This window comes from Pholcus phalangioides, unplaced genomic scaffold (assembly GCF_987345545.1).
Source record: "Pholcus phalangioides strain wild (caught in Gottingen) unplaced genomic scaffold, Ppha-v1.0 ptg000016l_1, whole genome shotgun sequence".
Classification (NCBI taxonomy): domain Eukaryota; kingdom Metazoa; phylum Arthropoda; class Arachnida; order Araneae; family Pholcidae; genus Pholcus; species Pholcus phalangioides.
Window position 1 is genome coordinate 12,133,059 of NW_028301609.1, and position 15,655 is coordinate 12,148,713.

The following is a 15,655-nucleotide window of genomic DNA, read 5'->3' on the forward strand; positions in this document are numbered from 1 at the left end:
GAGAGTTTTATCGAGAAGATGAATATATAGATAAGAAAGAGAGAGAATAAATAACTTGGGTTCATTTACCTCCCCAAATTTACCTCCGTTCGAACTCTCTCCTGAGGAGGAAGGGCTATTGGTGAAAACATTTACCTCAACTTATGCGGCTAGACTTAAAATAAATTGCTAAACCAAGAGCTACACAATAATATAACATATAACAATTAGAGTTTTGTCACTATTCAATATAGGCACAAGATGGTAGCAGGAAGATTATTTACTCACTAACAAAGAAAAAGTAAGAAAATAAAAAAAACTTAGGATACAATCGCTGCTCAAAAACGTGAAATATCACGGCCAAAAAAGAATGTCTTCATCCAGTCCACGGGAACCTGCATACGTAGTCTCCAAGACCCAAGACGAGTTAAATAAGCAGATCTCCATAAAAACCATGAGCTGTAGCCTGAAAAGTTCATCACAAGTTATCAAAATTATTAAATTTACAAATATAAAAAAATCATTTACGACAAACAAGCAATTTTTTAGATGCCAGAAGGACTACAGCCATCAAGTTTACATGTGACTTGAAATAAAGGAAAAATTAAATTTAAATTTTGATTTAAATCAATGATTTTTTTTTTAAATCAAGTGATTTAAATAGCGATTTTATCAGAATTTAAATTGGTGTACTTTGGTGTATTTCTGTCTTCTTAGTTAGGAAGAACAAGAGAGACACAGGGATCCGACAACAAATTTATCATTTTCTATTGATCTATAGTCCTGAAATTTGACGTTTCTTCCACAAAGAATAAGTATCAAGTTCTAAAGCACCACTGAAATATTTAGAATTTTTTTTTTTTAAATAGTGATTAAGTAGAAAAAAAATCTAAATCATTTTCATCATAAATGTTTACCTTTTGCTTTGAAATCTGGCAAATCAGCAAGACCCTGGTAGCCTCCAATATAAGCCAACATTCCTGACGATTTAAAAACAAATTTTTCAGGATCACTACCAGCAGCTATTTTTTCCAAACTTTTAGCAAGATATCTTCCTTGTTTTTCAGCAACCTGCAAAATATATCTTCTGAATACTAAAGGAAAAAAAACCTGTTTAATTACACAAGATGTAATTTACATACTTATTTTTGTGTACATATCTCTCAAATGTCAAATTATACCAATAAGCAAACTTGACTTTGCAACCAAAATGAAAAGGTTTTGGGTTATGAGGTTGCGTGATTTGGATAAAATGATGGATTCAGGATAATTGATTAATTTCTTAAAATAATTATTTATTTACAACACGAAACATAAGACGAAATAAAAAAATCTACGGAGCGACATGTTAAGCTCTTGATGGTTTGATCGCTTCTCCTGCGATTTCCCGCGCGACAATCCAATGGCGTCGGCTTTACAAGTGCCGCCATCTGTGAGATAAAATACAAATCGAATCTCACCACATGAGTTTCCCCCCAGTGAAGGAACATGGTGAGAGAACGATAAATGAGATACAAAAAATTATTCATAAGATGCAGAATAATAGATGTGCAAGACATAATACAATGATGCAGGAAATCATGTGCAATAAGTATACACTTAAAAAAAAATATGATGCAAAATGTACAATTAAATGCAGAAAATTCAATAAGCTGTACAAAATATATATCAGATGCATAATATAAATGAGATGCATGAAATACAAGATGCAAAAAAAATCAATGAAATGTAGAATTATATGATGCAAAAAAAATATTATGATGCACAATTCGAAACAAAATTAATTTCGGTTATCAACCTAGGACTGAATTTGACTTTTCTGCCAGACCTAGTGACATATGGTTGTACTGGCACAGTGTCATTTTTCTTTTCTTCGAGCTTGTTTTTGTCAAGTTCCACACAGACATCGTTAAAGATAAATGCGGGTTTCACTCTGTCAAGTGAAACACAGGTCTTTCTCCCATTTACATTTAAAGTGATATTTTTTTCATTACGAGAAATCACTTCATGGGGTCCAGTATATGGTTGTGTCAAAGGTGGTGTGATCTTGTCAATTCGAAGAAACACATGTGAGCAAGTTTGCAGTTGAGGATGCACATAAATTTTGGATTGACCATGAGGTGATGTTTTGCATGGTTTGATACTATTCATACGCTCTCTGAGCTGTTGTACGTATGTGTATGTTGATGAGAGCTGACAGGGTGTATCCGTGCAGAGATCTGCAGGTAATCTCAAAGATGTACCAAAAACTAACTCTGCACTAGAGGCTTTGATATCCGGCTTGACGGCTGCCCTGAGACCAAGTAAGATGGCTGGCAATGTGACGGTCCACTTTGGATTCTCATGTGCCTTCAATGAGCTTTTTAAGACACGGTGGAACCGTTCGACCATGCCATTGGCCTGTGGATGGTAAGCAGTGGTACGAATCCTGCTAGTGCCAAGCAGGTTGATCAGTTCTCTGAAGAGCGATGATTCGAACTGCCGTCCTTGATCGGTTGTTATGGTTGATGGACATCCATAACGGCAAATCCAACCATCGAACAAGGCACGACAAACTGTGTCTGCTGTGATGTCTGCTACAGGTATGACTTCCGGCCATCTGGTGTAGCGATCAATTACTGTTAAGCAGTACGTCTTTCCTTCTGAAGGAGGCAGAGGTCCAACCAGATCGATATGAATATGAGAAAATCTTGCATCGGGTGTTGCAAAGGTGCCTAAAGGTGTTTTGGTATGCTTATGAACCTTTGAGCGTTGGCACTCATTGCAACACTTTACCCAATCTTTGATGTTCCTTCTCATGTTAGGCCAAACGTATCTTGCAGATATTAGCTGAGTAGATGATGTTACACCTGCATGAGCAAGATTGTGGAAATGATGAAAAATAGTCTTGCGGAAGCTCGCTGGAACAAATGGTCTTGGTGAGCCTGTAGACACATCACACACGAGTTCTGTTGCGGTAAATGGACTTGGCATTGACTTGAAAGTCAGTGAACTAGAGTTGTCTTGCTGTAACTGTTTTAATTCTGGATCCTCTCGTTGAGCAGTTGCAAAAAGGTCAAAATCCAGGAATGGTGATTTGGAAATCGAGTTGATTTCTATTCTTGAAAGAGCGTCAGCTACCACATTATCTGCACCTTTAGTATGACGAACATCAGTGCTGAATTGCGAGATGAAGTCGAGGTGTCGCCATTGACGTGGGCTGCATTTATCAGGATTTTGCTTGAAGGCGAAGACGAGAGGTTTCTGATCGGTGAAAATTATGAACTCACGGCCGTCTAGCATGTGCCGGAATCTTTTGACAGCAGTGTACATTGCTAACAGTTCTCGGTCGTAAGTGGAGAACTTCTGTTGACTCTTTGTCAGTTTCATGGACAGGAATGCAATGGGTTCCCATCCTTTTCCATTTGATTGCATTAGCGAACCACCGACTGCTAAATCACTGGCGTCAACCCATAGACTTAGCTTGGCACCAGGAATTGGATGGTGAAGTAATGTTGCACCCGCTAAAGCTTGCTTCGCATCGATGAATGCTTGCTCGGCTGGATCAGTCCACTGAAGGATATCAGCTGGCTTGGTTTGAGTGGCTCTTTTGGATTTCTTTTTGTTTTTTATTCCCTCCAAAAACTTGTGTAGAGGTGTTAAGATGTGTGCAGCTCTGGGCACAAAACGACGATAAAAGTTGAAGAGACCAAGAAAACGTCGTAATTGAGTGATGGTGTTTGGCTTAGGAAAGTTCAGGATGCAATCAACACGATCTGTTAAAGGCTCGATGCCAGATCCAGAAACTTGGTAACCCAAAAATTCAATTGATGAAACACCAAATACACATTTAGAGGGCTTGATGCTGAGGCCATATATTTGCAGACGTTCGAATAACAACCTTAGATGTTCGATGTGCTCTTCTGGTGATTTCGAGGCTACCAGTATGTCATCAACAAAGGCATATACAAATGGAAGTCCACGAGTGACCTCGTCAATAAACCTTTGGAATGTGGCTGCAGCGTTGCAAAGGCCAAATTGCATTCGAGTGCTCTCGAACAACCCAAACGGTGTGATAATAGCACTTTTATGGACATCTTCCGGATGTATAGGAATCTGATGATAGGCCCTAATGAGATCTATATGGGAAAAGATTTTACTACCATGCAATTCAGATGTAAAGTCCAGAACATTTGGAACACTGTACCGGTCTTTCACAGTCTGTGCATTTAAAGCTCGGTAATCACCAACTGGACGCCATTCATCACTGTCCTTTTTCGGGACCAAGTGCAGAGGTGATGCATAGCAGCTGTTAGATGGTCGTAAATGGCCGAGGTCAAGCATCTGCTGAAATTCTTGCTTCACGATTTTCAATCGATCAGGAGCTAGACGTCTTGGTTTGGCATGCACAGGTGGACCAACAGTCTCAATATGATGCACGACAGAGTGTTTCACAGGTTGTCCTGGTTGTGGTGGTTTGATGATGTCGGGAAACTTGCTGAGAAGGCTGTGGTAGATGGTGTCACCTTCAATGAGTTTGATTGAGTGAACTTCTGCAATGTGAAGATCACAGTCAGTATTGAGTTTTGTTGTCCTATCCAGCAAACATCGTCGTCGGAGATCCGGAACAAGATCAAAGTTGAACAGAAAGTCTGCCCCAATGATGGGTGTGGAAACATTAGCCAGTAGGAAAGTCCAAGTGAAATTACGACGGAGATTGAAATCTAATGTCACCCTCTTTTGACCATAAACACTAATGGATGAAGCATTAGCAGCAGAGAGCTTCATAGTGGCGTCGCGGCGTCGTTGTGATGGTGATGCTGGAAGGATAGAAACATCGGATCCAGTGTCAATCAGGAATCGAATTTTGGAATTTCTGTCCATGGTAAAAAGGCGACGAGATGCCTGTGGCAAGGAGCATGTCGCGTTTACTCCTCGCCCGCCTCGTTTTTTTGAAACTTGCACGGCGACACGCACTTTCTGGCGTTGTTGCCGAATTTGTTGTGATACCAGCAGAAGTTTTCCGATCGTGGATGCGGACTGCGCGCACGTGAGGTACGTTGACGAGAGTTGCTACGCGAACGCAGGACGTTTTTCAACTCGCGGCGTAACTGAGCCACTTCGTCCCGAAGTTGCGCGACGGAATCCGGCTGTTGCGGTTTCTCAACTGCGTCAACATGCTGAGGGTTCACTTCATGAATTTTGTCGGCGAGTTGAGCAGCTTTCTCGAGAACGAGTGGAGTGACAGCAGCGAGAATGGACTGAGTTGATGCCGGTAGGTGTTGGAGAAAAAGCTCCATCAGCAATTCGTCGGAGACAGAATGCGATTCCGCTCGTCGTCGCAATTCGCGGAGAATGTCGGATGGTTTCCGATCTCCCAATGACCCGCATGTTAAGAGCTTTCGAAGTTGAGTGGACGACGACTCGCTCGACCGTTTAATCAGTTCCGATTTCAGCCTTTCATACGGATCCGTGGCCGGCGGATTAACGAGAATGTCCCGGACAAGAGCCGCACTTTCCGGAGGCAGATTCGCGACAACATAGTTGTACTTTGTGACAGATTCGGTTATCGGTTTCGGAACAGCGAGAGCGAAAGTGCTTTCACACATGATAAACCACAGCGCTGGATCATGGTGGTTAAAAAGTGGTACCTGAACGGCACTTACTTCCATGATGAAAATCCAGGAAAAGTGATGTCAAGTTCCGGAAAGCGAAAGTTCACTCACGGGAAACGCCAGTAGATTGCCTCGTGCTGCAGTGAAGAAACTGGAACTTGTTTGAAGTCCGCGGTCACCATACTTTGGGTTATGAGGTTGCGTGATTTGGATAAAATGATGGATTCAGGATAATTGATTAATTTCTTAAAATAATTATTTATTTACAACACGAAACATAAGACGAAATAAAAAAATCTACGGAGCGACATGTTAAGCTCTTGATGGTTTGATCGCTTCTCCTGCGATTTCCCGCGCGACAATCCAATGGCGTCGGCTTTACAAGTGCCGCCATCTGTGAGATAAAATACAAATCGAATCTCACCACAAGGTTATTCTTAATGGATAGAAAAATGCATCCAAGACTGTAATAGGACTAGGATTTCCATCTATGCATAACTTAAGATCAGAGATAGGTGTACTAGATTTAACTTTTGTGCCAATATAGAATTTCACAAAAAAGAAAAAGATTCTGGATGCAACTCATAGCACATATTGAAACAAACTGATTACATTTCATTCATATTTACTGAAACAAACTCCTGTACATATTTCTATCAATTGAGTCTTAAACTCAATTTTTGATAATTGATCTTCACTGCAAAAATGATTGTGATTAAAAATATGTTCTTAGTCCAAGAAAATATACTAACCTTACTATATATTCAATTAATTATTAAGAATTAAAAAATATTAACCACACATATTCCTCGTAAACATTCCTCTGGATTATGAATAGGTAACTAGCATTTTTTCTGTTTCGGCTTTTTTCAAGAGTTCTGCTTTAGAGTTGGGGAAAATTATTGTTGTTGCCAGTTTTATTGGTCAGAATAGTGGCGGCATCTATTGGGGAAATTGGGATAAGTAACGTCACTAAGGGTGTGTGCACAGACATCCTCTTTTTTCAGTTTTCGAATCTGGTAACCCTACCCAAGCATACTGTTGTCAGAGCTGTATCGGTTTCGTATTATACTGGTGCTGCCATTTGTCTTCTATATGTTGAAGTGAAAATGACAAATTCTTGAATTTTAATGATATGTGAGTATAACTAGATAGCTAGCCATAACTAGAAGAGGGGGCCCGGGAAGAAAAATTTAGGGGGAATGGCAATTTAAGGTGGGAACAAAGAACACAGTTATAAAATTATTTAATTTTAAAGTTGTGGGAGGGTGGCAAAGTAATGTTTGCCTCATTCGGCTGAATCATGCTTGCCCCGGGCAGCAAAAAAAAAAATCCTAGTTACGGCCCAGCACAAACAATAATTTTCATCATAGATATCCTGTTTTGAAAGGGGATGCTGATAGCTGGTCTAAATTGAATGAGGATTGTTCCATGATATTGTACTTAATTGATTCTTCATCCTCAATAAATTATGCACTGATGAAGTATAGGGAGCCCCGCCCCCAACCAATGTTTTAGATCTTTCACAAGGTATGTAAACATTATACACAAAGTTAATTGATCCACTTACAAACTTTTTGGCAGTTGCATGGTTAACTGTGAGGCATTTCTGTGCAACATCATTTGCAGATCATCATTTGAAAATCCCTTTGGTCTATTAGCAGGTCTTTCAAGCTCAAATCACCTTCCCTTATCTGACAAACCATTCTTAGACATACCCATTCACCAATAATCATATTACGTTGTGTATTAAAAATTATGCTTCACTAGCATTACACCAAAAAATGAAAGGTGAATACCAAACAGGTGCCCAAATGAAATATATAGACGTCCCACACTTGTCTTCATACTACAATAACAGTTTGCGTTTGGTTTGCATCATTATAGTAATGCGAAAAGCTGTGAACCCATTTATCCAATTACATACTTTAGAAACAAAACCTGATGCTAAACTTTATGGTGACATTTACAATATTTTGAAATCTGAACCAAAATCACACTCAGAGTTAAAAAAAAAACCATGAAGCTACATTTAATAAGTTTAACAAATAATCACCAAGATATAATAACTAATAATAACCAGTTAAAAAGCATCTGTAGATTTTTAATTTGGTCTGTAGCATGATGTATTAAAATAAATAAGTATATATATATGGGATGTGGAAGAAAACCGACGATAGAGCATACATAATTAAAGTATACCTGAGCAGTACATGGTAATGGTAGAGACTTAATCTCTGAACAATCCCCAAGAGCATAAATTTTACCACTTGGATCTCCCAAAATCCTCAAATATTCATCAGTCAAGATCTAGAAAAGAATATAATATTTACATATACACTACCATATTAAAAACCTGATAGAGTACCAAATATTCATAGGATGTGAAAAAAAGAAAAAAAATTAAGAAAATGATTACTTGGGACCTTTCATTCTTCGGGAAAGGTAAGGACTTTGTGAATGACTGTGGGCCAAGTCCTGCACTCCATACAACTAACCCACAAGGTATGACTGTACCATCTTTCAATACAACAGAGTCTTCCTTCACTTCTAAAAAATGCAAAATATGAAAAATAATTGGTAAATACAGTGCTCTTGCTTAATCTCTAAAAAAAAAACGTAAACCACAGAAAAGATGCTTCATGAAGAAAAGTATAGAATCATTATCTCAAAGAGATGGATAATCAGGGGCATAATCATCTTGATTATTACAGGATATGGAGAAATTTTATGGTCGAGATGAAGAGCTTCCACCCATTACTGCAATTGAAGCAAAAATGCATTGGACCATTTTGTTGCCTAAATGTTAGCTAATTAAGCCGAGATACATGGTTCAAAAGCCCCAAACAACTATGTTACCTTACTGGGTTTAGAACCCAGGCATGAACTGACAAAAAAAAAAACAACTCACAGGTTGTGACAAGAAACTTTCTATAAATAGGCTTAATTTTAATTAAGTACACACTAAAGTCATTGAGAAATTTGAGTTTTAATGAATTCAGGGAGCAGAACAATAATAAAATGAATGGTAAAGAACTAGTTGCTTAAAAAAAATAATTCTCAGCCTTCCCAATAAAATTTTTGTGAATACTGTTTTCACACCAGTTCACTACACATGAACAATACTTGTTCGAAGAAAGTTTAGGTTTTTAGTTTTTTGGTTTCCAACCATCATTTTTATCTTTAGATATGTTTTTTAATCAGCTTTTCCAAATATCTTTGAGAGAGAGATTTTATCAATTATTTGTCTTCAAGTTACAAGGGCAATATCTCAATTTCCATGAAAACCCAAACGTAATTCAGAATTTAAAAAAAAAATAAAAACTTATGAATTAAAATAAAAAATTAAAACTATTAATTTCTCACCAATGACTGAGGTTTTAATTAAATTGAAATTCGGCCTCTCTTTGAAATTTTTCTCCGCATAGACTTGTAGTTTCTTGTCAAAACCTTGAAGAATATGTTCTGCTTCAATCATAGTTACTCGAAAAAGCTCTTCATCTTGCACATAAAGTTTCTTCATATCCTGTAGTAATCAAAACTGTTATTACATTATTGTGATAATTATTATTGTGACTATGTAATATATTTGCTTATTTATGCATTAATGCATATAATATGCTCATGCTCATAAGTTAAGGAATTTTCTATAACTCTGATTGGTCATTTTATTAGCTCTGATTTCTATGCTCATACCTCCCCTTGTAGATGAAGTGTAGCATGTTCTCAAATACTGACAACTAAAGAAATGATAGGCTTTTTGTAGAAACATCTGACAGTTAGCCCTTGTCAAAAGTGCACATCATTTCCATATTATGATAGCGATGAAAGAAACTTAAATAGTTTTATTCTCCTTAGATTTACTTTTCATATTATCTTATTTTGGTATTTATTTTTTCAGTTTCTGTTTTAAATCCCTCGTTCAATCTGACCTATTGTGAAAAACTTGCTCACTAAAAATGAGCGAAAAACAATTACTTATGTATCAAACAAGATGCATTAATTTACATGTTAAATTCAGACTTTTAATGGAGGCAGGGTTGTTATAAGCTTGTTATAAACCAGACTAATTAAATGCTAGTTAAAAGAGCATCTTACTGTTATTCTTTGAAACAAAACAGTAAAATTTTAGTGAAAATGTTTTTCCATACTATACATATGAAAAATTAAAAACAGTATGAATATTAAAAAACCTGCACTTTGAAGTCATAGAGTTCAGCACCAAATTCAACACCAGTAGGTCCACCACCTATGATGACAGTATGAAGTAGTCGTTTTTTCTCTTCTAAAGGCATTTCGGGTGTTAGCGCCAATTCACAATTCTTGAGGAGTTTATTACGAATTTCCATTGCATCCGGCACATCCTAAAAAAGATTTGTGAATGATTAAAATTTAAAAAGACAATACCCACAATTTCCTTTGACTTAAACGAAAAATAAATAAAGAATGAGTATTAAGAAGTCATTAATAGTTAATTTAACTGACAACCAACTGACAGGACTGCAAACTAAAGCCTCAGAAAATGATGAGACCTTAATATTCTTGGGCAAAGTTGATTTACTCTTCCATAAAGAATGAGTGATTACTTTAAGAATTTTGTGCAATAGAAAATCTGTATTTGGTCTCTTCAAAACTTAAGCAATTCGAAATTTTGATCAAAATTTATTACACATTACCCTCTCAAAGTAATTTCATATCCTTTCAAGCGCTTTTCTATGACTATCAGATGCAAAAATAAATTCCTTGGATGGAAAACTCTACAGGCTTCTGTAGAGAAATGAACCACAGAGAGAGTCCTTTCACTTCTAGCAGAATCCTGTAAAATTTTTCTTCCCAAAAAAATTATATGTGCACTCTGCCCAGTTTTCAATACTGTATGTGTAAAATGTAGCACATCGCCATATCTGTATGACAAAATTGATTTTCAATGAAATTAAGAATGAAAAAGTTGAAAATTAGTTACAGTTGGACTCGCTTATAATGAAGTTGGAAAGAAACAGTGGGAACTATTTGCTATATGCAAACTTTTTTTATATCTGTTAAGTTGTCTAAGGATGACATAAAATTTTCATATAACAAACCATCTCTTAATATAGGCATAGGATTTTAAGTGCTGGAAAAAAAATATTATTCCAGACCATTTTTCTTTAGCAAAAACCCTGTTTGACTCCTAAGAAATGTAGCTGGTGCCTACATTTTTCTTCAATTTGTCAACTCTGCCTTAGGTTATTAAGTGAAGTCAATGTATATTTCAAGTTCAGTATTTTGTGTCTATGGAAGCTTTTTGCTTTTATAAATGGGAGACAGATGACAGCACCAGTATAACTGAAAATATAAGTATGCTATGGCAGAAGTGGCCAACATCTGGTATGCGGGCTGTCCCACTAAGACGTTTCATATTTCTAGCAAAAGGTGCCCTGGTAGAAAAGTATTAATGCACACATCACGATATAACTATCCCTAGGCTGACCATATTTTCTTCATAAAAATACAGGAAATCGGTATCCATACAAAGCATTGCCGAATAAATTGTCAAAGGTGAAAGTACAGAAGCCAATTATGGCCATAAAAATTGTTAAAGATAAGTAAAGTTGCCAACTATCGTTAAAATCACTCCCCAAAGCAGAATATGAAAATAGTGCTACTGAAGAATAATTTGGAAGACTTTTAAGAAAAAATGCAAAAACACTATTGCATGTATAGAGATTTTTACTATAAAACATTTCCAGTCAGCCGAGGACTCATTGCAGAAAAATGCTAAACATTCTGCTTTGGGGAAATTACTGAAAAACCACAAATGGTGGAAAATAGCAGGCAACTGCAAGTCATGGTGGATTAAAATGTAATCCAACGAAAAAAAGGTACATACCTGTACAGTAAAACCCCTCTTTTACGGACAAATAATGTCCCCCTTATATAAAAAAAGTATGCATTTTGAACCTCCTGATCACCCATCTTTTATGGACAGATATTTTTGTCCCACCGGTGGCCGCAAAAGAGAGGTTTTACTGTGTAGTGTGATCACACACAGAAAGGTGGCCTCTGGCCTTGTAAAGCCTTCACGATGAAAATAGAGGGTTCATTTTTCATTGGGGGGAAATGAGGGAAAAAAAAGAAATAAACATCTTCCAGGTTTCAGGGGGGGGGGGGGTTGCTGCAGTTCTTCTCCCTACTATGTTATGAACTTTTCGTGATGAAGGTCAGAGGCCATCTTTCTGTGGTCAAACTATATTTGGCAAATACTGCTATCAATAATGTATAAATGATTAATACATTATTGACTACAATTTATTATGATAATTAGAGTCATAATTACATAATTTATTAGCTATGATAATAATCTTGATCCTTGCTTTCAGTAAAGAATAAAAATTTGAGAAAAAATTTAATAAAATGAAATTAAAAAAAAGCTCCATCGGACAAAGGGAATAAGAGACATTTTATAAAAAAAACTCAGTCATTTTATACAAGGTCGGTCAAATTCAAGGGAGTGTCCTGAATCAATGAACTGCATGACTCTACCACCAGACTTACCCATTGCAGAAAACTCTTCCAGCCCTGTTTCGTGGTAGTGTCTGGAACAAAGTGTGTGTACATAATGGTCTGAGTGTGCATATAGTGTTGAGTGTGATTTTTCAGTGCTGCCATCTATATTTTAAATTGTGAGTGAAGTATAGTGATTGAATACTTGTACCGCTGTTGCACTCTGTGGCAAGACTTTTTAATGCAGGTATTGGCTCACACATGCGCCAAGGAGTTTGAAGCCACAGAAAACCAACTTCAGCCGACTACAGCTGTAGCAGAAGCGAGGTTTGAACCTGGGTCCTCCAGATGCAAGTTTGTCACTATGACCACAGTGGCTATGGTAACATCCAGTAGTGCGGGTCATTATGGTCACCCTATATACCAATTTCTGTCCAGGAAAAGGCAGAAATACAGCATATCTGGTCAGCGGACTGAAAAGGTTGTGCACTCCTGCGTTAGAGTCACATTACACTGCATGTAGCAATTTCCTAGAAGAATGTTTATGAGGTGGATGTACAGTTAAGTAGTAGTATTTTGTATTTATTAAAGGTTTGTTTACGACTCAAAATGACCAAGAAAATTAATACAGTGCATCTTATTACTTCTGCACCAAGATGACGCCCACAACCTAGTTCTTCTCATTATTGTTATACAATTAATTAAGTTCCTCGCAAGAAATACATTAAAAGCCTAAATGAATGCTTCAGTCACCTTCAGGAAATTAACAAACTCTGTAACACCCGGAACTCCAAAAGTGTTGTTCAGACAACCAACTCCAATCACAAGTTTGTCATATGCAACTGAAAACACCATCGAATCTTTGAGTACGCTTTTACACATCACAACTTGTTTTTCCAGATCAATATGTTCAGCATGAGCAATAACTAAACAATCAGCAGAGTGAAAGCCAACATTCCGAACAGGTTCTATTACTGATCTATGAAAGGAGAAAAAAGAAAATACAGAATTACAAACAAAAATAAAGATAGTTTGAATGATATTTGCTCACTGAAAATAAAAGTTACTGAACGTTTAGATTGCAATATCGCCAGATAACATTAGTATACAGTGAAACTAATTAAGTGCTTTGATAGCATTATATTACAGCAAATCTGCAGTTTAATGATTTCCTCAATTTAAGAACTTTAAAGAATTTGATAAAATTCCGTGTGGGTATATTTATGATCATTCCCATTCTGATTTAATGATTTTTTTTCTCGATTTTATGAAAGAGAAAAGAAACTGTGGTTTGTTTAATCAGGGTTTAAGTTTATATATAGTCAGACCTCAGTTTTACCCACCCCTGAATAAAATTGACTTCGTAAGCAGGGTGACTTTTTACTAAGTGAACCCAATCTGTTTTTTATGCTGAAGAAGACATTCAAAAATGTTAAAACTGGTTGACGTTATACCAAAATCTTAAGAAGTTTGAGAACCCCGGCTATAACCTTTCATCGCCATTTGTGCTACAAATTATCAATGACAAATGCTTACACAAATCAGACAACGGATGTGCATAAAATGTATGGGCTGCGGACAAAAATGTGAGAGAAAACCAATGATTATAACAAGTGCTTTTTAACAAGAGGCACACCAGATGTCATGTCTCACATTTTCTCTTCCATGTCTCGACTTTTTCCCTTTGGGGTCAAACCTCATCTACAATGACAATGCTGTCAATTTCATTGCAGACCGTGCTATCAGGATTTATGTAGCTGCGGGCACCATACAAGACATGCCAGGTGATTGCTTCATGGACGGAGATATAGGGGGAAGAAGGGTGGATTACCCTCCAAACATCAGAGATATGTGCAAGTGACTAAATATATATGTTACTACCAAAGCCCAAAATGCTGCCAATTGGTGAGGCCAAGAGTTTTGGCCAAAGTCCAACTTGCAGACATGATTTGGACTGTGGCTGAAAGTCCCTGTCTAAGTTCAATGTTCTGATGTAAAACGATCCGTTTGGCCTCAAATTCATTTTTTTTTCTCATCCCCAACATGTGATATATGGCTACATATAGTAGGTGTATTGAATTAACTCAATTTCACAAGAGAAAAAACTATTTATATAATATTATAGACATAGTTTTTTGTAAAATTTTGAAAAAAAAAGATTAAAGCATCACGACTGCCATATTTTAATGGATTGCTACAGTTAATGTGGACATAATTATCAAAAAAAAAACACCAACTTGGGGATGGTCCCAAATCATGTGAACTAGTCAAAAGTATCAAATCGCAAATTAGAAGCAGAAACATCTATAGTATATAGATGTTTTAGTATATAGATCTCCTTTTCCCTTTGATTTCCTTTACAGCCTGTTGGAGCTTTTCTTCCTGGTCGGTGATGGTCTGCCATTTTCTTCTGCTGGCAGATTTTTTTGCCCCCGGTGCCTATTATTATTTCCATGGCTTTTGGAGTGTCATTTCCTTTTTTGCTGTTCGTTATTGTGTGAAGAATACATCACCTTTAGAGGTCACTAGTAATAATAGACTTTTATATAGAGCACCACATTTGAATGGAGTCTGTTAGATTTTAGATTTTTTTTTTCGTTCATATGCTTTATTGCATATATACCATTTTCCCAGAATGTTACATTATTTTTCTTGTTGGAATATCTCATTTTCTTGGGTTGTACATTTCATATTCATATTTTATTTATTTTCTGCATACAAGCCATTATAATTTTAATCCCACAAGTCTGTTCTTATTGAACCCAGAGACTGTTTTTGACCAAGCCCACAGAGCTTTTTTTTTGCCTTGATCATTGCATTATTCAAAAGAGCCTGGGTTTTCATCATTTTCAATCTTGTATCTGGTGTAGGATGTTATATTTTTAATCTCGATCCTTTATATAGTTTAAGAATGTACAGTTTATATAGTTTAAAGCTTCGTTATTGCTTTTGTCATTCGTTTTTTATCATCTTTTTTTCATTTCAATCGCCACTATTTTTACCCTTATAAGATGTGTTGATGATTTTTTTCTTCGGCAAGAAAGATGTCCAAAAGCATGACTCTGTTTCAATCTTGGTGACTTCTCGTCTTGCGACATTTTTTTCGTCAAAGAAAAAAACCACCAAAAAGTAATTAGGCTGTACTATAGCTATTCAAAGTCAAAACAATGACAGCAACAAAAAAAAACAACAACAACCTGAATTCAAGGGTTCCAACAGTGGTGCTGCAAAGTAAAGGAGTAAAGAGAAAATAGTTTCTTGGAGTGACTACTTTGATATCAAAAAGCTTTTTATTAATGTTTTTCAAAACACTGTAGCTGCCCCAGCCACTGCCAAGTATAACGAGTTTGAGTTTATTTGATGAAGCTCGATTGGACACGCGACGAAGAACCTTAGGAAACATCTCACTTCGCCAAAGAAGAAGAGAAAACTCTGTGGCGAAATCTTAATTTTAACCGGTTTTTCTTCAAGGGGTAAGCGGCTACTTGAAAACGTGAAATGAAAATTTCATCACTTTCAAGGAAACGTCGAGACGGTCTTGACCAGAACTGAGCAGATTCATGAACATCGAGTCGGCGGTGACTGAACTGCGATCTTCC

General features: G+C 36.7%; 1 protein-coding gene across 1 annotated transcript; it reads right to left on the reverse strand.

Moving 5' to 3' along the window:
• Positions 1–241: 241 nt before the first annotated feature.
• On the reverse strand, positions 242–15,596 carry LOC149075061 (putative NADH dehydrogenase). Its single transcript, XM_089245610.1, has 8 exons — positions 15,254–15,596; positions 12,810–13,035; positions 9,767–9,937; positions 8,940–9,099; positions 7,993–8,123; positions 7,776–7,883; positions 897–1,050; positions 242–445 (listed from the first exon to the last, which is right to left on the reverse strand). The coding sequence occupies exons 1-8, from the start codon at positions 15,457–15,459 to the stop codon at positions 318–320; spliced, it is 1,284 nt and encodes a 427-aa protein (XP_089101736.1). The 5' UTR covers positions 15,460–15,596; the 3' UTR covers positions 242–317.
• Between the last annotated feature and the right edge of the window lie 59 nt (positions 15,597–15,655).

What these genes read in the sequence shown, in the direction of transcription:
- LOC149075061 (XM_089245610.1), bottom strand. Translation starts at nt 15,459, where the DNA reads ATGTTTCCTAAGGTTCTTCGTCGCGTGTCCAATCGAGCTTCATCAAAT. An exon ending in GTTGGAACCCTTGAATTCAG is followed by an intron (nt 13,036 to 15,253) that starts GTTGTTGTTGTT and finishes CTCCTTTCATAG; the next exon opens with ATCAGTAATAGAACCTGTTC. An exon ending in GCCAGATTTCAAAGCAAAAG is followed by an intron (nt 446 to 896) that starts GTAAACATTTAT and finishes TGAACTTTTCAG; the next exon opens with GCTACAGCTCATGGTTTTTA.